Consider the following 21,557-nt stretch of genomic DNA (forward strand, 5'->3'; position numbering starts at 1 on the left):
ATTGTTCCTAGAAGCCGATAAATTCCAAACAACAGAAAGTCGTGATTTGGCGTTGAAACGGGTCGCAGCAGCTGCACGCTTTCTTTTGGATACAGTCTCTGATGGTTAAAATCAACTGAAATGGGGGTCTGGTAATATCATTGGTGGGATTTTACTTTTTTCTTTTTCTCATCATGTGAGAGATCAGACCAGACTTTGTGCATTTCCATCTAATGTGGAACATCCCACGTTCAGATCTGATGTTTGATGTTTGAGTGTCTGCTGTTCCTTTGCTTTTTCTTTATTTGTCAAAACCAAAAATATCTCTGCGGATTTGGGCAGCTTTAGGAGACACATTTCTGGTTTGAATCAATGTTGACGAAAAGAAAAACGTGGAATAACACCAGACTGACTCGGGAAGCTAACGCTGATCTCCTCCCGTCTGTCTGTGTCTGTCTCAGGTCTGAACTTTCTGATCACGTCGACAACATTGACACCAGCTTGGACAACCTTCAGACCATCTTAAACTCTCAGACCTTCACTTTCGACACCACTCCGCTCATGGAGGTCAGTATGGCCGTCCCAAAAACAAACATTCATTTTGTTTTCTTTTAAAAACAAAAAACAAAAACAGCCCAGTACTGGACACTTTAGCTTAAATATATAGTTATTTTATCTTTTTTTGTGTGGCATTATTTCTGGTCTACCTGCTAATACTCATTTTATAAAGTTTTTGAGGTATTATGTACAAATTAAAAAAAATTATATATATATATATATATATATATATATATATATTGTTTTACTACAGATGCATTCCTTTACTTTTTTAAAAAAAAAGAACAGAAAAAAAAACACCAAAAAACAAAAACAGCCTGACTTTCTCTCGGTATTGGCTGGTAAAAGGTAAAAAAGTATTAACTGTCGTTTGAGACAAGAATGTATTTATTTAATTTTTGTTAAAATACAAAATCACTCCTTAAAATCCACAATAAGATTTTCTTTTGAAGCAAATTCTTGTATTTTTTTCCTGGTAAAAATTAGTGATATTGAGAAAAAAATCAATTTGGCGAGATATATCGCGATACTTCATCTGGCCGATATTTTTATCAATTTGTATCAAAATCAGACAATCTTCAGGAACGATGAGTTTCTCCTTACCAGGAAGGAGGGTCTAAGGAAAACCTTCTGCTTCTGTAAAATTACGGCATGAATCCCAATGAGGCAATTTTTTTTGTAATATTGGGCTAAATAAATAAAATTGAATTGTACTGATCATTAAATAACATTAATTTTACAATTTTATTAACATGAAAAACACATTATTATTCTAGTATTTTTTTTAATTCATAGTCTTTAAAAAAAATAGTGAAATTGTTCTGGTTCAGTCTTTGAATATATCACGATACATATCGTATCGTGAGAAATGTGTCGCGATATTTATCGTATCGCCGGACTCCTGCAAAAACACACCCCTAGTAAAACTGGAGATTTTCTGCTTAGAAATGTAATAATTGTATTACTTTTAGTAAAAATGCTCCACTTTGGTTCAGATCAGACGTGGTATTTACCATTAAAGAATGAAGTTTGTTGTGTTTTCTTTCACTTTGCTACGGATAACAGCTGATAAACATTGATGACTAAAATATTTTAGGAATTACAAAAATCAAGCTTTTTATGGAGAAAACTTCTCCTGTTAACTCTTTTCCAGTTTCCAAATGTTCCTCAGACGGCTCAGTATTTCTGCTAAACTCCGTCTTGTTTAGAGTCACTTTTAAAGTTTCATTATTTGGACTTTGAAAAACCAGTTCATCAACAAAGTGTGTAGATCGCTGTCAAAGTGCAACAATGTTCTGTGGAAACAACTGAACAGGAAAACATGTTTGGAATAAATGTGGAAGAATTCCTCCAAAGTTTGAGGAAATATAGTTTTATGTAAACTGAAATTGGAATATAAATGTAATCCAAAATCGGTAAATCCCACATAAACCTTCACAATCGCACCTAAAAACAGTTTTCTTTTTTTTGTAAAGCCTTTATTTAAATAGATAAACACCTTACCACACAAGTCATCAAAGAAAATTTGAATATAAATATGTAAAGTTAAGTAAAATAGTGGATAAAACATAAATCTAGGAGCAAAATAGAATTCCTGTTATTGTCAGATATTGTGTCTTTATGTAAAATTATGTGTGTGATAAAATGTGTGTTTATGTCAAAATGTCTGTTTGTTAAAATGTTTTTATGCATTAAAATGTCTGTTCATTTGTGTTCAAATGTGTGTTTTTATGTTAAAATGTTTGTTTTAAAACATGTTGAAGTCTGTGTTTTTGCTCAAATCTATTTTTTTCAGTGTTAAAATGTCAGTGTGTTTGTGTTAATAAGTGTTTTTGTACACTTGTGCTAAAATGTCAGTGTGTTTGTGATAAAATGTGAGTTTATGTGTTTGTTTTTTAATTAAAATGTGTTTTTTATGTGAAATTGTGTGTTTTTATATTCAATTTTGTATTTTTATGTTATAATGGTTGTTTGTGTTCAAATGTTTGTGTTTTTGTGTTAAAATGTGTGTATTATGTGTTGATATGTGTATTTTTTGTGTTGAAATTAGTTTTTATGTTAGAATTTGTGTTATTTTGTGTGTTTATTTGTTAAACTGTGTGTTTATGTGTTAAAATGTGAGTTTTTGTGTTCATATGTTTGTTTTCTGTGTTAAAATGTTTTTTCTGTCAAAATGTGTTTTTGTATTAAAAATTTTTTTTTCGTTAAATTGTGTGTATTATGTTAAAAATGCGTGTTTATGTGTTAAAATGTGTTTTTGTGTTAAATTGTATGTTTTTGTGTTCAAATGTGTGTTTAGGTGTTATAATGTTTGTATTATGTGTTAATACGTGTGTTTTTTTATGTTAAACTGAATGTTTTTATGTTAGAATGTGTGTGTTTGTGTTGTTTTGTGTGTTTATTTAAATTGTGTCTTTATGTGTTAAAATGAGTGTTTTTTTGTGTTAAATTATGTTTTGTTTTTAAATGTCCGTGTTAAAATGTGTGTTTGTTCAAATATCTTTATGTTAAAATGTGTGTTTGTGTTAAATTGTGTGTTTTATTTTTAAATGTCTGTGTTTGTGTTAACATAAGTGTTTGTATAAATTGTGTTACAGTGTTTATCTTCAGTTTTGTTTGTGTTTTGATTTTTAAAGGTGTGTTTTTGTCACACTATCTGACACTGTGTTTGTGTTAACTGTGTGTTGTGTGTTCAGTTCTTCAGCTCCTCTGGCTCCACCGGAGACTTCGATCTGGACAGTTTGGACACGGTGAGTTCACCTGCGTGGTCGTCTGAACACAGACAGGTAACCGTCACACCTGTCTGATCCGATCCACCTTTTCTTTCCAGTTGCTCTCTGACGCAGCCCCGAAAGCCAGCGAAGGAAACACAGGTAACTCCGCCCCTCAGGTGAGACTCCACCCTGCATGGGCGTCGTCATGGTAACACAGTGGTCTGCCTGCAGGGAAACAGCTGGTGCAGTACACCGTGGCACCTGTCCAGGTACCCGAGGCGGTGAGTTTGGAGGACGGCGTCGCCGACCTGCCGTCCCTCCTGGAGCTGGAGGCGGGGCCGTTCTTCGGCTCCGACGCGCCGGCGGACGACCCGCCCGACGTCCTGCTGAACCACAGCCAGCTGGACTCGAACCTCTGACCCGGTCAGGACTGTGAGGATCAACAGCAATAGCGGATCAGATGTAGATGATCGATTAGTGCAAAGGTCACGTTTTTATCATACAGATGTTATTGATCGGTATTAATCCATTTCTATACTTGTTTGTTTTAGATTTTTATTCCTCTTGAATTCTTTTGCTTGCGCTTAGAGAGAAAAAAAAAAATTACAAAATCGAGACTCGATGGCGTGCCGGCGTATTCGGGTTCATGTGGGCGGAGCCATCAGGATCAGCTGTTTCTGTACGTCGAGTTTTATTGCTTGTACTTGTACAATTTAAATGAAGAGAGTGGAATATTTTTTGAAGAGTTTATTAAGACACGTTTTGTTTTTTTTCCTCCTGTTGCCTCGGTTTCCATGGAAACGGCGGTCTGTTTCCCTGGGGAGGGGGTCCACTTTGAGACGACTTTCTTTACCTTTCGTCTGGATTTCTGTTCCGATCCAACTCCCGACCACAGTCGTTCTTTAGCGCGTTTCCGGGCGCCTTCAGGTAAATCTGGACGGCTTAGAAATCCAGTTTCAGCTTCTTCAACTCCTCCGCTTCCCCCGAACGACACAAGCCCATCAGTGTTAGGATCAAATCTAAATGAGCTGTTTTACAGACACTTATTCATATCCAGATCTTTACGTTTCTACAAAGAGATGACCAGAAAGTGACTTTAGGAGATCAGGAGTTCAAAGCTATTCTAGTGACAGAAAAACTTTTTTTTTAAATTTATTGGAGATACTTCTACAAAAAAAAAAGAGCGATGAGACTCCTGACGTCCTGACGTCACTTTTCTGTCCAGGTGATCCAAAGGCTTGTCAGCTGCTATACAGAGACAGACGCTTCTGTGATTAATATATTTTGCGATTAATTTAAGAGGAAGCCATCTTTTTTATCAAGCCGCCGCGCAGCTTTCTTCACGTCGGGGGAGAGGAGGAAAACGAAATGTTGAAAGGTTGTTTGGATTGTAAACTTTGGCTCAATAAAATGTTTAAAACTGGTTCGTTTTGAAAGAATTATTTGTCCAAAAATAATGAGATGAGACGTGAAAATTTAAATATCTGCACATTTATTATAAATCTTTGAACTTATTTATATTTTTTTAATTCTCCCATTTGATGAAAAATACTGATATTTTCCTGAAAATTATGTCATGTTGATCATTTTGTGACTTTTGCTTCTAGTTATAAAAAATTTTAATTTTAAAAATTAGCCATTATAGTTGTTAAAAAGTTTTTTTTATTTCAAAAAAATAACATAATAGATCAACAAAATTATTTAATGACACAAAAGGTTCACAAAGTATTAAAACTAGTCAATAAAATTGGACAGAATTATAAAACCAACTTTTCTGTCACTTTAAAGGAAACAATTTTTAATAAATATTCAGATTTTAGGGTCAAACTTGACTGATATTGCTGATTTTTTTAACTCATAGACAATGTATGACATATTATTGCAGTCATTTTTTACTTGTTTCTATTTTATCAGAGCGTTTTAAGCACATTTGCTTAAAGTCATGTGTTATAATGGTGAATTAAAATGTAAATTTTAGGAATTAAAGTGATTTTGACTTAAAAGCTGTGCTCTTATTTTGAAATTTCATTGCTATTCAAATTGTTCGAAAGTATAGTTCCTTAAAAAAGAAAAAAAAAGTTAAATATTTTCAGTCATAAAAACTACTTTGGTCCATAAATAAGATATTTTTCCAAATATTTTAGCTAAATATAACCATTTCTTTGAGAGACTTAAAGGAAATTTTTTATTTTTTTTTTGCAAAAAGTAAAGCAAATAATATTTTTAAATGTATAAACCTTTTATTAACTATAAAGAAGACCAAATGCACATTTTAAACCCTGAAATGTAGATGTTTGTGTCAGTCATGGTGAGAGTTTCAAAATAAAGTGCAAATAAAGGTATAAACTTTGCTCAGAAATGGTCAAATCAGCTTTAAAAAGACAAAAGAAAAAAGGTTAATGTTCAAAATCAAGAGAAAAAAACAAAAGCCGTATTTATTGTTGAAGTTCAAAACCAACTTTTACAATGACACAGACATAACATCCTGTACGACGGCGTGGAATCACCGGATGGTCGACGTTCAGCTGGAGTTTGGATTTTCTGCCCCTCAGTGATTCTCTAACACAAAATGTCTATAAACAACATTTTTAAATATTAAAAACAAAACCAAAAAAAGACGAGCAAAGTGACTTTGCCATTGGATGGGTGGGGTCTATAGCTAGTGGGAGGGGTCAGAACTCCTGGGCCATGTTGATTGGTCATTACACTGTAATTGGAAACGTAAGAATCGAACTCGTGGCGTGATGTGGAAGTCAGCAGGTATCCTCCAGCTCCACATTTTCTGCACCTGAGACACAGAAGACCTTCAGATTGAAGCATCAAAAATCATCTTCAAGAAGATTTTAAATCTGGATTTTTAAAAGAATTTTTAAAAAGCTGGAATAAACCCAGAACAGAAGTTCAAATTTAGAGATGGACTTGAGTTTTTTGGTATTAATGCAAATTTGTATGGACTAAATTATGGTTGTAATCGCAAAAATTATTGTACCACCTAAGGGATAGATACGGTGGCCCTGAAGGTCAAATCAACAAATCACATGACACAAAAACATTTCAAAGATCACAACGAAAATAGAAATAATAATATTAAAACAGCAATAGTTTTTAGAAAACAGAAACTACAGTTTAGAAACCAAAACATAATAAGCAACAAAAAAAACTGTCAGAAAAGAAATGTTTCCTGAAATCAAAATGAAAAAAAAAATCAGAAAACAAAAACACAATTTTAGAAAACAAAATCAAACAATCAAAGAAAATTCCAGAAATATATATATATATGTATATATATATATATATATATATATATATATATATATATATATATATATATATATAAAATAACCTTGCAGGGAACAAACTTATGTTCAGAAACAAAATGAAATGTGAAAAAATAAAAATATCTCAGAAAACAAAAACTAAATTTTAGGAACCAAAACGTAAATTACAAAAAAAATACAATGAATTAGAAAACTATCACATTTCCAGCAACAAAATCAAATTATATTTCCAGAAGATATTTCATTAGGTTGCTCTTTGTTTTGTTTTTTTTCTTTTTTTTAATAATTAAAATGTATTTTTATGTAAATCTGCATTTTAAATTTGCTTTTCAAAGTGTTTAAAGTGTTTGTGTCAAGTTATTTGCACTTCAGGGCCACCGTACATAGAGGTAATTTATAAACTCACTCATTAATGTTTATTCATGATATTAACAGATATTATTCTTGAATATCAAGCCAAAAGGAACCAAAGCAAAAATATCAGAAATAAATATTTTTTTGGGAGAAAACATCAGTTGATTGAGATTTCATAGACACTAAAATCATCTTAAAAGCAAAGTTTAAGAAAGTCAAATGTGGAAAAAATCCAGACTGAAAGAGAGAGGAAGCAGCAAGATTTCAAAATAAAATGTCACGAACCCTCAGGACCCTGACCAGACGGGTTGTACTGTTCAGTGACGGAACCTGCAGAGGACAAGAAGAACCAAGAAAAGAGAAATAACAAGCCTTCAGCACCTGATCTCAGGTCAAACACACCTGGATTCCAGAACCGCTCCTATCAAAATCATGTTTTAACACGTTTTGGTGGCAGTTTTCAGATGATGTAAAGAAAATTAAGCTTAAAATTGTATTTTTTTTATTTCAAATTGTTGTGAATTAGGAGCAGACAAAAAAATGCAGATTGAAAAAGATGTGATGCAAAAAATACAATGGGCGGGGCCACAAGCTTATAGCCCCTCCCCTTTCTGGTACAGACAGATCCATGAACGTTTTCCTGGATCAGCTAATGTTACTATGGATTTTAAAAGCAATTCGGATTCCATGTTCACTTTTATTTTTATTTTTTAATGACAAGTATGACATCATCGATTTCACAAAACGAAAATTGAATCAACACTAACATTTTTGAAAATGGTTTATTTAAAAAAAATAATTGAAACACTTTGCAGAAATTGTTCAAACGCAATGCATTGTGGTCTACATTCGCCAATGTAGTTAGCATTGATACACGTTAGTTTTGTTGTGAAGACTTCTGGGAAATTTCTAGATTTTGGAATTGTAGACAGAAAGCTCTCAGCAAGAGGAGGGGAAGAGGGGGCGGGGCTGCTCTGGGCTAATTGGTCCCGCCCACAACTCAGAGGTGAATTTCTATTGAATTCCTCATCAACTTGAATAATTAATAAATACTTATTTTATTTTATTTTTTTACGTGTGTGACCGTCTTGAATAAACTCATTTGGGTTTTGGTGGCACACCATCACAGGATTTTATTTTTCTGTATTTTTTATATTGGGTTTATTTTATGTTATTTTTATGTGTGTAAATAAATTAAATTAAATTAATGACACATTATCAAGTGATTTTATTTTTCTGTATTGTTTACTTATTTATGTTGTTTTTATGTGTGTAAATGAATATAAGATAAATTAAAATAAATCAAATAAAATTCATTTATCAAATTAAGCAATGACACATTATCACACAACTTTATTTTTCTGTATTTTTTATATTCTTGTATACTTATGTTCTTTTTATGTGTGAAAATAATTGTAATCAAATCATCATTTAAATAAAATTAAAAACAACACATTTTTTGTGTTTTTTTTTTATATTGCTTATATTATTATTTTCTTTTTATATGTGTAAATCAAATCAATAAACTATGATGATAGTTAAAATACTAAAAACAGATCAAAAAGATATTTGATACAACTGAGTCTATAGTGGTTCAATAGTCTTTGAGATGTTTCATCAAACTTTTTTTTGCTGGTCTCAGCTTTAAAAAACGACTTTTGTCCAGTTTTGTTGTAAATCTGTTTAAGTTGAACAAATGTAAAACTTACCAGCCATCTGCGTGTGATCCGTCACCGCCGGATGACCTGCACACAAAGACACACGCTGAAACCAGAACTTTCCTGGGTGTCGTTCCTCTCAGAGACACAGACGGACGAACATCTTCACCGCTTTGACATTACAGAACTTACTGGAGTCAAACGGAGTTCCTGTTGGGTCTGCTGGAAAAACAAAAACAGGTCGTTCAATGATAGATCCGACCTTTGACCTGTCAGGGGGTTCAGGTGCTCGGCTCACCTGTGCTCCTTCCTATGAAGTCTGCTGTTACTGTGATGAAGTCTGTGTGGGAGTAAATACCTGAAACTGAAACGGGGAACACGTCAGACAGGTGAGGAGGGTCACCTGAGGGGCGGAGACAGCTGGACGTACCTCCACTCAGCGTGTGTGTGACTCCCACCCCGGATGCCGTGTGGAGACCGCTGAACGACGACTCTGCAACGCCACGGGACAGGAAGTGAGAACAAACCTCCACCACTGTTTGCGTCGCCATGGCAACCGTTCCTACCTGTGACATCACGGGCCGGTTCCATCGTTGAGGCCGGACCTAGTCAGAGCAGACGGTCGTTTAACCACACGTTTCATCATCTGCACGCCGCTCCTACTTACTTACCTGCTGGATGAAGGCGGGTCACTGACTCTGCGGCGCCCCCTATGGAACAAATCACCATCCATGTTTGATTTATAGTGTGAATGCTAAGTAATCAGACGTTTTTAGACACGTAAAACTAAATCACACTTTCAGCAATTTCAGCAGTCTTGGTATCAAAATGTTCAGCTCGTTCAGGATTTTATTTTTGGTATTCATAAACTTTATAGTTTTTGAAATATTGAGCAAAATATGCCCCAGAAGAAGAGAATGAGGTATCATTTTTAAGTAGATTAGCCTTTAAATACATTCATGGGCTTTGTTTTCATCTTTTGTAGTTATTTTCCAAAAATTTGGAGTTCAGCTAATATTTTAGGAACATGCTAACATTTTTAGTTAATGTGTTATCTAATTGGGTTTTTATTGGGTAATTTAGAGTTTACTTCTATTTTAGCAACATGCTAACGTTTTGGCTATTTTTTTACATACTGGGGTTTAGACTAATTTAGAGTTTAGCTTCTATTTTAGCGACATGCTAACGTTTTTAGCTAATTTGTTACATACTGGGGTTTTAGGCTAAATTGGAGTTTAGCTTCTATTTTAGCAACATGCTAACGTTTTTTGGCTATTTTGTTACATACTGGGGTTTTAGGCTAATTTGGAGTTTAGCTTCTATTTTAGCGACATGCTAACGTTATTAGCTAATTTGTTACATACTGGGGTTTTTATTGGGTAATTTAGAGTTTACTTCTATTTTAGTAACATGCTAACATTTTTGGCTATTTTTTTACATACTGGGGTTTAGACTAATTTAGAGTTTAGCTTCTATTTTAGGAACATGCTAACGTTTTTAGTTAATGTGTTATCTACTTGGGTTTTAGGCTAATTTGGAGTTTAGCTTCTATTTTAGCGACATGCTAACGTTTTTGGCTAATTTGTTACATAATGAGGTTTAGACTAATTTAGAGTTTAGCTTCTATTTTAGCAACATGCTAACGTTTTTGGCTAATTTGTTACATACTAGGGTTTTAAGCTAATTTGGAGTTTAGCTTCTATTTTAGCAACATGCTAACGTTTTTTGGCTATTTTGTTACATACTGGGGTTTTAGGCTAATTTGGAGTTTAGCTTCTATTTTAGCAACATGCTAACGTTTTTAGCTAATTTGTTACATACTGGGGTTTTAGGCTAAATTGGAGTTTAGCTTCTATCTTAGCAACAGGCTAACATTTTTGGCTAATTTTTGAGGGTTTTAGGCTATTTTAGAGATTAGCTAGTATTTAAGCAACGAGCTAGGATTTTTTTGGCTAATTTGGCATCTACTAAGAGTTCTCTTGGCTAATTTGGAGCAACGCTAAATATTTTTGCAAAATCTGCATCTATTAGGGAATTTTAAGCAATTTTACAACAAATTTTTCCAAAATATGGGTCAACTTCAGTGCTCATTAATGAAATTTCTAGTCTTTTTGCAAATGTAACATTTTGCAAATAGCTTTTGCATTTTAAATAAATCCATTCAGCAATTAAAGTGAACTGTGTCACAATTTTCAGCAAAAAGCATTCACACTATCTTTTTAACAACTAATACCTTTTCCAATACAACATGTTTACTCCAAACAGTCAATTTGGTTTTTTGCTGCCATGTTGGAGCCAGTAGAGAGTCAAGTGATACGATACATATCACAATACATGTATCACAATACGATACATGTACAGATATATCCCAAGACAGTACCAGACAATATTTTATTAATTATAACTTAAGTATTTTGTAATTATTAATATATTTTTTCCCAAAATAAAATTTCAACTGTATCTGATAAGTTGTTTCTACCAAAGCATGATAAATGGATACAGGTATCGCCAAATAAAGTATCGCGATATTTCACTGAATTGATATCTTCTTACACCCCTAGTTGTCAGTGGGCAATGATTGGTTCCAGTTGGTCTGAGTCATCGTTTCTATGGCAACCGCTTTCATAAATCAGGAGTTAGCTTCTTGGAAATCTAAACCCCTCCTACTTAAACGGGCAGGCTCCGCCCACTTTTATTGCTTCAATAGCTGCTGCTCAGAGCTTCCTTTATAGATATTTTTGTGAATCAATTTATGTTTTAAAGGTTTTGTCATAAACTTTGAGTCTGGTGGGCAAACACTCAAAGTAAAACATTAAAAGGGTTATTTTTAATACTTTATGTGTCTTTTTAAGCATATTTTGAGACAAAACTTTGGATTAAACAAACGCTTGAGGACTTACATGTTCAAAGAAGGTCTGCAGGGTTTAAGAGGAAGTGTAACTGCTGTCACTGGGAGGGATCTAACATGCGTTTAGCTTTATGTTTATAAGAAAGTTTAACCTGACCGTGACTCACATCTTCTTTTACTGTCAGCTCAGCAGTTCAGGATCAAGTGAGTTCTAAGTTTAGTTTGACATCTGTTCAGAGAGCATTAGATCGGTTTACAGCCTCCAAACACTGGAGCCTCTAAGGGTTTTATTTACTTTTAAACAGCCAGAAACATGAAACTAATTCAGCATTTTAGTTTGCTTCAACAGCATGAAGTGAAAAAGCAGCAGCTCCACCTGTGAGGTCAGTCTGGAGGCTTCCAAGGTCACTGGAGGGCGCCGTTCTGTCCGTCACCGCTGCAAGAAACACAAACTAATAATGAAAACTATCAATAACAGCAAAAAACATTACGCCACAAATTGGGAAAAAAGAAATATTGATTATTTTTCTTCAGAACAGTGCCCTAAAGATAAATCTAGGTCACTTTGGGGTTAATTCCTGAAGTTTATTCCTTAATTCTCAATCTAACCAAAGTATTCACACATTACAACAACCCATAATAAAAATGTATTTATTAAATAATTAAAGTATTAAATAAAAAGAGGGCTACGTTTTCATCTCTTATAGTAATTTTCAAAAGAAATTGGAGTTTAGCTAATATTTGAGAAATATGCTAACATTTTAGGTGAATTTGTTATCTACTATGGTTTTTATCTGATAATTTAGAGTTTAACTTCTATTTCAGAACCAGTGACTGTAAAAGAGCAGTCAGTGGTTTTTTTACAGTCACTGTTTAGAACAGGTTAATGTTTTTTGGCTAATTTGTTACATAATGAAGTTTTCAGGTTAATTTAAAGTTTAACTTCTATTTTAGCAACATGCTAACGTTTTAGGCTAATTTCTTATCTACTGGGGTTTTCAAGATAATTAAAGTTTAGCTTCTATTTTAGCAACATGCTAACGTTTTAGGCTAATTTGTTATCTACTGGGGTTTTCAGGATAATTAAAGTTTAGCTTCTATTTTAGCTACATGCTAATGTTTTAGGCTAATTTGCTATCTACTGGGGTTTTCAGGCTAATTTGGAGTATAGCTTCTATTTTAGCAACATGCTAACGTTTTAGGCTAATTTACTATCTACTGGGGTTTTCAGGATATTTTTAAAGTTTAGCTTCTATTTTAGCAACATGCTAACGTTTTAGGCTAATTTATTATCTACTGGGGTTTTCAGGATAATTTTAAAGATTAGCTTCTATTTTAGCAACATGCTAATGTTTAAGATAATTTAGTTTATTGAGGAATTTTGTCTGTTTTGGAGTTTAGCTAATATTTAAGCAATTAGCTAGGTTTTCTTTAAGTTAGTTTGGCATCTACTAAGAGTTTTTTGGGCTAACTTGGAGTTAAGCTCATATATAAGTAACACACAAAATATTTTGATAATTTGCATTTATTAGCGATTTTTAAGCAATTTTAGTCCAAATTTTTTCTGAAATTTTGATCAACTTCGGTGCTCGGTCATAAGCATAAGTCTTTTAGCAAATTTAATATTTTGCAAATAGCTTTTGCATTTTCAGCAAATCAGCAATTTAAATAAAATTGTGTCACCATTTTCAGCAAAAAGCTTCATCATCTTCAGCGACTACTTTCAGCTAAAAGCATTCACACTAGCACTATCACAGGTAATCCAACTTTTCTAGTCTTAGTGATTTTCAAAACATTTTGAAGTTTAGCTAATATTCTACCAACATGCTAACATTTTTGGCTAATTTGTTACCCATTGAGGTCTTTAGGCTAATTTAAAGTTAAAAAAAAGTGCTAATCTCTTAATTAAAAACATCAGTTTGTTGCTAAAAAAATGCATTTGTCTAAAAAAAACCACGATGCTAAATATGTGTTGAAATTCAGGGTCACCATACTTGCTGCCATAATCCAGCATATTTACATCTATTTAAATATGTCTCCATAAATATACATTTATACACTTATCAAAGAAAATACATAAAGTAGAAAATTTAGCTTTTACCTCCGTTCGTGTCTGTCAGGAGAGTCTGTCGTCCGTTTCCTGCACAATACAGAGACTAATTTTAAGAAAATGTCCTAAACTTTAATTTAAGAGGGAAAAAATAGTTTTACCGTTATTATCTGCTGACTCAGCTCCTTCTGTGAGGACAAAAGCAGCAGGTGGGTGAATGCAGCAGCAGCAGCCGTAGGACAAAAAAAGGGAGTTAATGTGAAGATTTAGCATGTTTGTGCAGCTAAAGTGTATTTTTATTTTATGTAAGTTTACCTGTTTGCTCTCTGAAAGCTCCATTATCCAGTGAGGACGACGAACCAGCTGCACAGGATGAAGAGCAGCAGGTGAAACTCTGACTAAAGGTTCTGATTGGTTGGAGTTTGAATTCTTTACCTGCAGAGAGGGAGGAGCCAGAAGCGGGCCTCAGCAGGGAGTGGTCCAGCCCAGAAACCACAGAGAAACCATCTGGACCTGCCCGGTCATTTGACAACGTCTGATCGGGTCCAGAACCCGGTGAGGAGCCGTCCGGTCCCGGTCGGTCAACGGACAGACCTGGACCTGAACTCAGAGAGTCCGGTCCTGATGGGTCAGCGCTGATGGCAGAGTGATGAGCAACATCTTCAGACGGGGAGAAGAGAAGACGTGACTCTGGGATCAAAGCTCAGGTGATGACACTAAAAGGGGGCGGGGCCAGTACCTGCAGGTGAGTCCAGAATGCTTTTGTCTCCAAATGGAGCTCCTGTTACACCTGAACTGATCACTGAAGGGAAACAGAGCCGTTAAACAAGACCTGAAGAGGATTTAGTCCACATGTGTTAAAGTCCAAGTAATTCTATCCGGCCCTCCAGAACATTTTATTTTATTGTTCATAATGATCCGATGTGTTGGGCTGCACGGTGGCGCAAGTGGTTAGCGCTCTCGCCTCACAGCGAGAAGGCCCCGGTTCGAATCCCGGCTGGGACCTTTCTGTGTGGAGTTTGCATGTTCTCCCCGTGCATGCGTGGGTTTTCACCGGGGACTCCGGCTTCCTCCCACCGTCCAAAAACATGCTTCATAGGTTGATTGGTGACTCTAAATTGCCCCTAGGTGTGGATGTGAGAGTGAATGTGTGTGTGATCGAGGCCCTGCGACAGACTGGCGACCTGTCCAGGGTGTACCCCGCCTTCGCCCTTCAGTAGCCGGGATAGGCTCCGGCACCCCCGCGACCCCGAAAGGGAAGCAGCGGTCAAGAAGATGGATGGATGGATGATCCGATGTTATCTTACGTTTATTTTAACTTGTGTAATTTTGACAAAATATATTTTTTTTCTGGAGAGTAAAACATTGAAGTTATTTAAGGTTTAAGTTGATTTATTCTGGAATAATATTCCTGACTTTTTATTATGAATAATAAAAAGTCAGGGTTTTAAAGTTTTAAAAATTAGCATTCTGCTAGCTTTTTGGACAAATGTGGCAGTTACAAGGATTTTTTTTGGCTATTTTGGAGTTTAGATAATATTTCAGCAACCTGCTATGTGTCTTGGCTAATTTAGGCTTTTTTAGGCCTACGTTTTTTAGGCACTTTCGTTCAGATTCAGCTGGTATTTGTCAGGTTTGGTGTGGTGAAGCACCTCCCCATTGCTGCTCTCCATTCCCATGGCAATCCAGTCCCCAGTGGGACAGTAGCCCAGTGAGAAGATCTGTGAGGTAAAGTCGTGTTGCTTTAGCCGATATTTCAGTTAAATACTAGCTGTTTTGGCTAATTTGGGCTTTTTTTTTCAGTTTTTTAGGATACTTTGAAGTTTTGCTATTTTTTTAAGCTACATGCTAGCTAACCCAAGTTGTTGTTGTTGTGTTCTTTAAGGCTAATTTGGATTATAGCTAATATCTTAGCTGGCTATCAGCTTTAGCGTTTTCAGCTATTAGCTTCAGCATTTTCAGCTGTCAACTTCAGCATTTTCAGTTATCAGCTTCAGCATTTTCAGCTGTCAACTTCAGCGGTTTTATCCATTAGCTTCTGTGTTTTCAGCTATCAACTTCAGAATTTCCAGCTATGAGCTTCGGCATTTTCAGCTGTCAGCTTCAGCGTTTTTACCTATCAGCTTCAACGTTTTTAGCTATCCGCCTCAGTGTTTTTAGCTATCAACTTCAGCATTTTCAGCTATCAGCTTCAGCGTTTTTAGCTATCAGCTTCAACGTTTTTAGCCATCCGCCTCAGTGTTTTTAGCTATCAGCTTTAGCGTTTTCAGCTAACAGCTTCAACGTTTTCAGCTATCAGCTTCAGCGTTTTCAGCTATTAGCTTCAGCATTTTCAGCTGTCAACTTCAGCATTTTCAGCTATTAGCTTCAGCGTTTTCAGCTGTCAACTTCAGCATTTTCAGTTATCAGCTTCAGCATTTTCAGCTGTCAACTTCAGCGTTTTTAGCCATTAGCTTTGGTGTTTTCAACTATCAACTTCAGAATTTTCAGCTATCAGCTTCAGTATTCTCAGCTATGAGCTTCAGCATTTTCAGCTCTCAGCTTCAGGGTTTTAGCTATCAGCTTTAACGTTTTTAGCTATCAGCTTTAGCATTTTCAGCTGTCAACTTCAGTGTTTTTAGCCATTAGCTTCGGTGTTTTCAACTATCAACTTCAGAATTTTCAGCTATCAGCTTCAGTATTCTCAGCTATGAGCTTCAGCATTTTCAGCTGTCAGCTTCAGCGTTTTTACCTATCAGGTTCAACGTTTTTAGCTATCCGCCTCAGTGTTTTTAGCTATCAACTTCAGTATTTTCAGCTATCAGCTTCAGCGTTTTTAGCTATCAGCTTCAACGTTTTTAGCCATCCACCTCAGTGTTTTTAGCTATCAGCTTTAGCGTTTTCAGCTAACAGCTACAACGTTTTCAGCTATCAGCTTCAGCGTTTTCAGCTATTAGCTTCAGCATTTTCAGCTGTCAACTTCAGCATTTTCAGCTATTAGCTTCAGCGTTTCCAGCTGTCAACTTCAGCATTTTCAGTTATCAGCTTCAGCATTTTCAGCTGTCAACTTCCGCGTTTTTAGCCATTAGCTTCGGTGTTTTCAACTATCAACTTCAGAATTTTCAGCTATCAGCTTCAGTATTCTCAGCTATGAGCTTCAGCATTTTCCGCTCTCAGCTTCAGGGTTTTAGCTATCAGCTTTAACGTTTTTAGCTATCAGCTTCAGCATTTTCAGCTGTCAACTTCAGCGTTTTTAGCCATTAGCTTCGGTGTTTTCAACTATCAACTTCAGAATTTTCAGCTATCAGCTTCAGTATTCTCAGCTATGAGCTTCAGCATTTTCAGCTCTCAGCTTCAGGGTTTTAGCTATCAGCTTTAACGTTTTTAGCTATCAGCTTCAGCATTTTCAGCTGTCAACTTCAGCATTTTCAGCCATCAGCTTCAGCCTCTTCAGCTATTAGCACTAGAATCTTCAGTGGCCAAATTCAGCTTACAGCATTCACACTAGCATTATCACAGATAATGCTATATGTCTAGTTCATAATGTTAAAAAAGTTGCAGTTTTAAAGCTTTAAAAATATAGTTTTAGAGTGTTTAATAAATATTTATCCTGTTCGACCTAAGGTGTCTTTTGGATTTTGGCACCTTGAGCGATTGAGTTTAGGCGAACCTGAGTTGGAAACTGAAAATGACACACCTGTGGAGTCCAGGTGAGTAGGTGGAGTCTTGTGACCTATTAGAGAAAAAAGCATAAAATTACAAGGGTTCCTGGCCATTTTTTGCAACTCAACACATTTAATAATAGATGTTCTGCTTTAAAAGTAAACAAAAATGAAATCTGAGCAAACCTGTAACGCTGACATGAGAACCTGAATTGAAATGATTGATCAAACCCCCACCTGAAAGGAAAAAAATCTAATTTCACTCTTAAATACTTTTGTTCAAATGTGGAAAGGTGATAAATAACTTTAGTGGCTGTCATTTTTTATAGATATTTTAAATGATAACAAGCTCTTTCATTATGAGACATGATTACCCATAAGGCCTAGCAGGTAGTCGTGGCTGGATGGATCAATGATTCCTAAGTGTGAGAGAAATAGAACAACCGGTGATGTTTTTTTTTACCATTTTCACTTAAATATTATAATAATTATAAATGTTTAAAAAGTCATATTTGATTAAGAACATCACTCATAATATCTTCTATGTTTTATAAAAGGAGCTGATCATCACCATTGTAAGATTAAAACAAAGTCAAATTCTTATTCAAATTTTTACACCTACCAGCGTTCATTTCTCCAGTTGGAGACCCACCTGTGTGGCTCAGGTGTGAAACTCCGCCTCCAAATGTTCCCAAGACCCCTGAAAAGGTCAAAGAGTCAAACCCGCTCAAATTCTAGTAAAGAATCTGGGTTTGACTTGTTAGTCCCTCAAGAGGTCAGGAAGTCAGAGACAGGAAGGTCTACGGCAGCGAAGCCTCGTCAGAATAAAAGACTGATGGAGACAAACTTTACAGCATGTGTCAAAGTCAAGGCCCGGGGGCCGGATCCTCAGATTTTATCAGGCTTTTCTGGAGTTTAGCTAATATTTCAGCTACATGCTAGTTTTTTGGCAATTTTTTTCAGTTTTTAGGCTATTTTATTTATTTACATTTTTTTTAATAATTTAATTTTTTTAAATGATTTTTTAGCCTTTTTTCCGCCACATGTTAGCTGTTTTGGCTAACATTTTTTTAGGCTAATTTGGCATTTAGCTAATATTTTAACTGGCTATCAGCTTCAGCGTTTTCAGTTATTAGCTTCAGTGATTTCAGCTATCAGCTTCAGCATTTTTCAGCTACTGGCTTCAGAGATTTCTGCTATCAACCTAAGCATTTTCAGCTATCAACTTTAGCATTTTCAGCTATCAGCTTCAGCATTTTTAGCTACTGACTTCAGTGATTTCTGCTATCAACTTTAGCATTTTCAGCTATCAGCTTCAGCATTTTTAGCTACTGACTTCAGTGATTTCTGCTATCAACTTCAGCATTTTCAGCTATCAGCTTCAGTGATTTCAGCTATCTACTTCAGTGATTTTAGCTTTCAGCTTCAGCATTTTCAGCTATCAGTGTCAGCATTTTCAGCTATTAGCTTCAGTGATTTCAGCTTTCAGCTTCAGCATTTTCAGCTATTAGCATGAGCATTTTTAGCTACTGGCTTCAGTGATTTCTGCTATTAACCTAGAAATTTTCAGCTATCAGGTTTAACATTTTTAGCTTTCAGCTTCAGTGTTTTCAGCTATCACCTTCAATGTTTTCAGCTATCAACTTAAGCGTTTTCAACTATCAGCTTCAGCATTTTCAGCTTCTAGCTTCAATGATTTCTGGTATCAACTTCAGCATTTTCAGCTACTAGCTTCAGTGATTTCTACAATTAACTTCAGTATTTTCAGCTATCAGCTACAGGTTTTTTAGCCATCAATTTCAGCATCTTCAGCTATCAGCACTATCATTGTCAGCGGCCAAATTCAGCTGACAGCATTCATACTAGTATTATCACAAGTAACGCTATGTATCTAGTTCATAATTGTTAAAAATTTAAGTTTTAAAGTTTAAAAAAATAGTTTTAGAGTGTTCAATAAATGTTTATTCTGTTCGTCCCGCAACCTGAGGTGTGTTTTGGATTTTAGCCCCTCGTGAGATTGAGTTTGACATGCCTGATTTAGAGAAAAGGTTGAAGAAATGCAGAGAAGTTCCAACGCCGTTGCCTGATGCTCACCTGTCTGACTGTGGGCTCCACCCCCTTCTCCTGCTCCACCCCCTCCATTCAGAAGCTTTTGTCCATTTCCTTCACCAAAAAACAGTAAATAATCAATTAGTTAATAACTCGTATAAAAAACTCTCCCTAGACGTGAACATCTTTAAATATATTTACCATTAGACATGGAGTCAACCCTATCTGAGCCTGCAAGTCAAGACAGAGGGTTTATTTTTAAATACAGGATATCAAACAGTTTCGTGCAGAAATGTGAGGAGATTCTTACCTAGATGAGTCTGACCTGCAGAAAAATGAGCTCCTGCAGCTCCAGACGCTGCAGAATCTGCAGAACCTGGATGTCCTACAGAACCAGGATAAACTGCAGATCCTGCTGGATCTACAGAACCTGCAGAACCGGCGGATCCTGCAGAATCTACAGAACCTGGATGTCCCACAGAACCTGGATGTCCTGCAGAACCAGGATAAGCTGCAGATCCTGCTGGATCTAAAGAACTTGGAGATCCTGCAGAACCAGAATAACCTCCAGATCCCGCAGACCCTGCTGGATCTACAGAACCTGCAGAACCGGCGGACCCTGCTGGATCTACAGAACCTGGAGATCCTGCAGAACCAGGATAACCTCCAGATCCTGCAGATCCTAGATAATCTGCAGATCCCACTGAATCTACAGAACCTGAAGATCCAGCAGAACCAGGATAGCCTGCAGAACCTGAAGATTCTACAGCACCTGGATAACCTGCAGAACCTACAGGACCAGTGGAACCTGCAGAACTTGGAGAACCTGACAGGAAAACAGGAAGAGAGTGTTTAACAGACATGTGTTTTTATTAATAAATCTAAACCAAAATATAAACGTAACAGTTTAGATTTTCCTTTCAACACGACGTTTTGAGAACCAGATCTCGACGTCGACTGATATTTACCTGAGGAACCGCTCGGACCTCCAGCTGCTGAAAACAAAAATGATCAAACTCTTTAACTCTTCAACGATGAAAACTTTTAAAAGGAGCTTTGATTTTATTTAAACAGAAGTCAAATGCTTTTTTTTAGATGTGAGTTTCTTTGATTGGCAGGAACCATTGACTGTACATGAGAACTGGACCAAGTGAGTGTGATGTCACTAAAAGAACATGGTTTACTCCAAACAAATAGAGTCAATTCGGTCGCCACTTTTTTGCCTCCATGTTGGAGCCAGACGTCACATCACTGTAACATCATTCACAGAAAAAAAAGTTTATTTCTGAGTTTGACCAAATAAAGTCAATTCAGTTGCCATTTTTTTCAAAACATGGGCGCCGCCATGTTGGAGCCACACATTATCAGTGAGCAGTGATTGATCCAAGTTGGTTGAAGTCACCGTTGCTATGGCAACCACTCTCACAATCGGGGGTGAGCTTTTGGAAGTCTACCTCTTGAAAGCGGGCTGCGCGGAATCTGGGGGCCGGCAGGCTCCACCCACTTTTATTGAGGATTCTGGTTGGTCAGTTACTTGAATAACTTTGTAAAAATATGAAAAACAAAAACATTAAAAAAAGAATCAGTTTAGATGTTTATATGTCAAGGGGATTTTTGTGTCCTTGAGTCGGCTTGTACTTCCTGTTTGGACGCCAAAGAGGAGGGGCCACTCAGTCCAGTTCTCCCATACAGTCAAAGGTCCTAAAAAACTTGGCTTAATGTCGTCTCGCCCATATTTAACACACTGTGGAGTTAGGCAATTTAAACGCTGGTCAAAAAGGCCACACCCCTTCTGGCTCAAGTTTTGCCTCTAATTTGTAATCACATTGACTTAAATGTGGGATGAAATTTTAAAAAAGTAAATTATTCTCCCTTTAATGTCTTGATTTCTTGGGTTGGATTAGAGAGGACACGAATTTTGAAACAAAAGGTTAATACTAATACTTCTTTATACACGGAGAAACCCGTTCAGGACTATTTTAAAGAGCCATATTTGGAGCTTATGATAATAAAAAGTCAGATTTTGATGATATTTTGTTTGACAGACCTAAAGATCTCAGACTTTTCCATCAGAAAGAAGCTAAAGAAACTCAAAGTCCAACTGATGAAGGTTACCTGCTGAGTCCACAGAGAAGACTGCACCATGAAGACCTGCCAAAACGAAAGGAAAAGGACTATTTAAAAAAAAAAATGCAGCAAAACGAAAATATAACAAAAACATGGAAAAAAAGTTTTTAAATTGAAAATTTGAGTTTGGAAACCTAAAAAACAAAACATTTAAAGCTGAAAATAATTGAGTTTATTTTAGAATAGCAAAAAGTTTTTAATATTTTACTTTTTTATTGGCCAAACACCAATGTTTATTTCAATTTGTTTTATTTGGGGTTTAAATAATATTGACCCCAATTTAGCTCCAAACATTGTGGAA

The 21,557-nt window shown here is 35.8% G+C and overlaps 2 protein-coding genes across 17 annotated transcripts in view; one reads left to right on the forward strand and one right to left on the reverse strand.

Annotated features, from left to right (window-relative positions):
• The window catches only part of hsf1 (heat shock transcription factor 1), a 16,377-nt gene extending 11,703 nt beyond the window's left edge, over window positions 1-4,674 (forward strand). For both annotated transcript variants that reach the window (XM_024298406.2, XM_024298405.2), the window contains 3 exons: window positions 3,234-3,287; window positions 3,368-3,410; window positions 3,483-4,674. In XM_024298406.2, the coding sequence (XP_024154174.1) occupies window positions 3,234-3,287; window positions 3,368-3,410; window positions 3,483-3,670 (285 nt within the window). In that variant the 3' untranslated portion in view covers window positions 3,671-4,674. The remainder of the gene's footprint in view (window positions 1-3,233; window positions 3,288-3,367; window positions 3,411-3,482) is intronic.
• Window positions 4,675-5,660: 986 nt separating this feature from the next.
• The window catches only part of si:ch211-80h18.1 (uncharacterized protein LOC555593 homolog), a 20,448-nt gene continuing 4,551 nt past the window's right edge, over window positions 5,661-21,557 (reverse strand). For 8 of the 15 annotated variants that reach the window (XM_024298554.2, XM_024298550.2, XM_024298547.2 and 5 more), the window contains 23 exons: window positions 21,245-21,280; window positions 20,098-20,124; window positions 19,440-19,955; window positions 19,331-19,360; window positions 19,175-19,243; window positions 17,703-17,780; window positions 17,455-17,499; window positions 17,267-17,317; window positions 17,116-17,151; window positions 14,179-14,241; window positions 13,875-14,099; window positions 13,755-13,802; window positions 13,601-13,627; window positions 13,491-13,529; window positions 11,766-11,825; window positions 9,213-9,251; window positions 9,108-9,146; window positions 8,972-9,034; window positions 8,840-8,905; window positions 8,734-8,763; window positions 8,593-8,628; window positions 7,169-7,233; window positions 5,661-6,039 (listed from right to left, as the gene is read on the reverse strand). In XM_024298554.2, the coding sequence (XP_024154322.1) occupies window positions 5,911-6,039; window positions 7,169-7,233; window positions 8,593-8,628; window positions 8,734-8,763; window positions 8,840-8,905; window positions 8,972-9,034; window positions 9,108-9,146; window positions 9,213-9,251; window positions 11,766-11,825; window positions 13,491-13,529; window positions 13,601-13,627; window positions 13,755-13,802; window positions 13,875-14,099; window positions 14,179-14,241; window positions 17,116-17,151; window positions 17,267-17,317; window positions 17,455-17,499; window positions 17,703-17,780; window positions 19,175-19,243; window positions 19,331-19,360; window positions 19,440-19,955; window positions 20,098-20,124; window positions 21,245-21,280 (1,817 nt within the window). In that variant the 3' untranslated portion in view covers window positions 5,661-5,910. The remainder of the gene's footprint in view (window positions 6,040-7,168; window positions 7,234-8,592; window positions 8,629-8,733; window positions 8,764-8,839; window positions 8,906-8,971; window positions 9,035-9,107; window positions 9,147-9,212; window positions 9,252-11,765; window positions 11,826-13,490; window positions 13,530-13,600; window positions 13,628-13,754; window positions 13,803-13,874; window positions 14,100-14,178; window positions 14,242-17,115; window positions 17,152-17,266; window positions 17,318-17,454; window positions 17,500-17,702; window positions 17,781-19,174; window positions 19,244-19,330; window positions 19,361-19,439; window positions 19,956-20,097; window positions 20,125-21,244; window positions 21,281-21,557) is intronic. The other 7 variants (XM_024298548.2, XM_024298553.2, XM_024298561.2 and 4 more) reach the window with 6 other exon arrangements.

This window comes from Oryzias melastigma, linkage group LG11 (genome assembly GCF_002922805.2).
Source record: "Oryzias melastigma strain HK-1 linkage group LG11, ASM292280v2, whole genome shotgun sequence".
Lineage (NCBI taxonomy): Eukaryota > Metazoa > Chordata > Actinopteri > Beloniformes > Adrianichthyidae > Oryzias > Oryzias melastigma.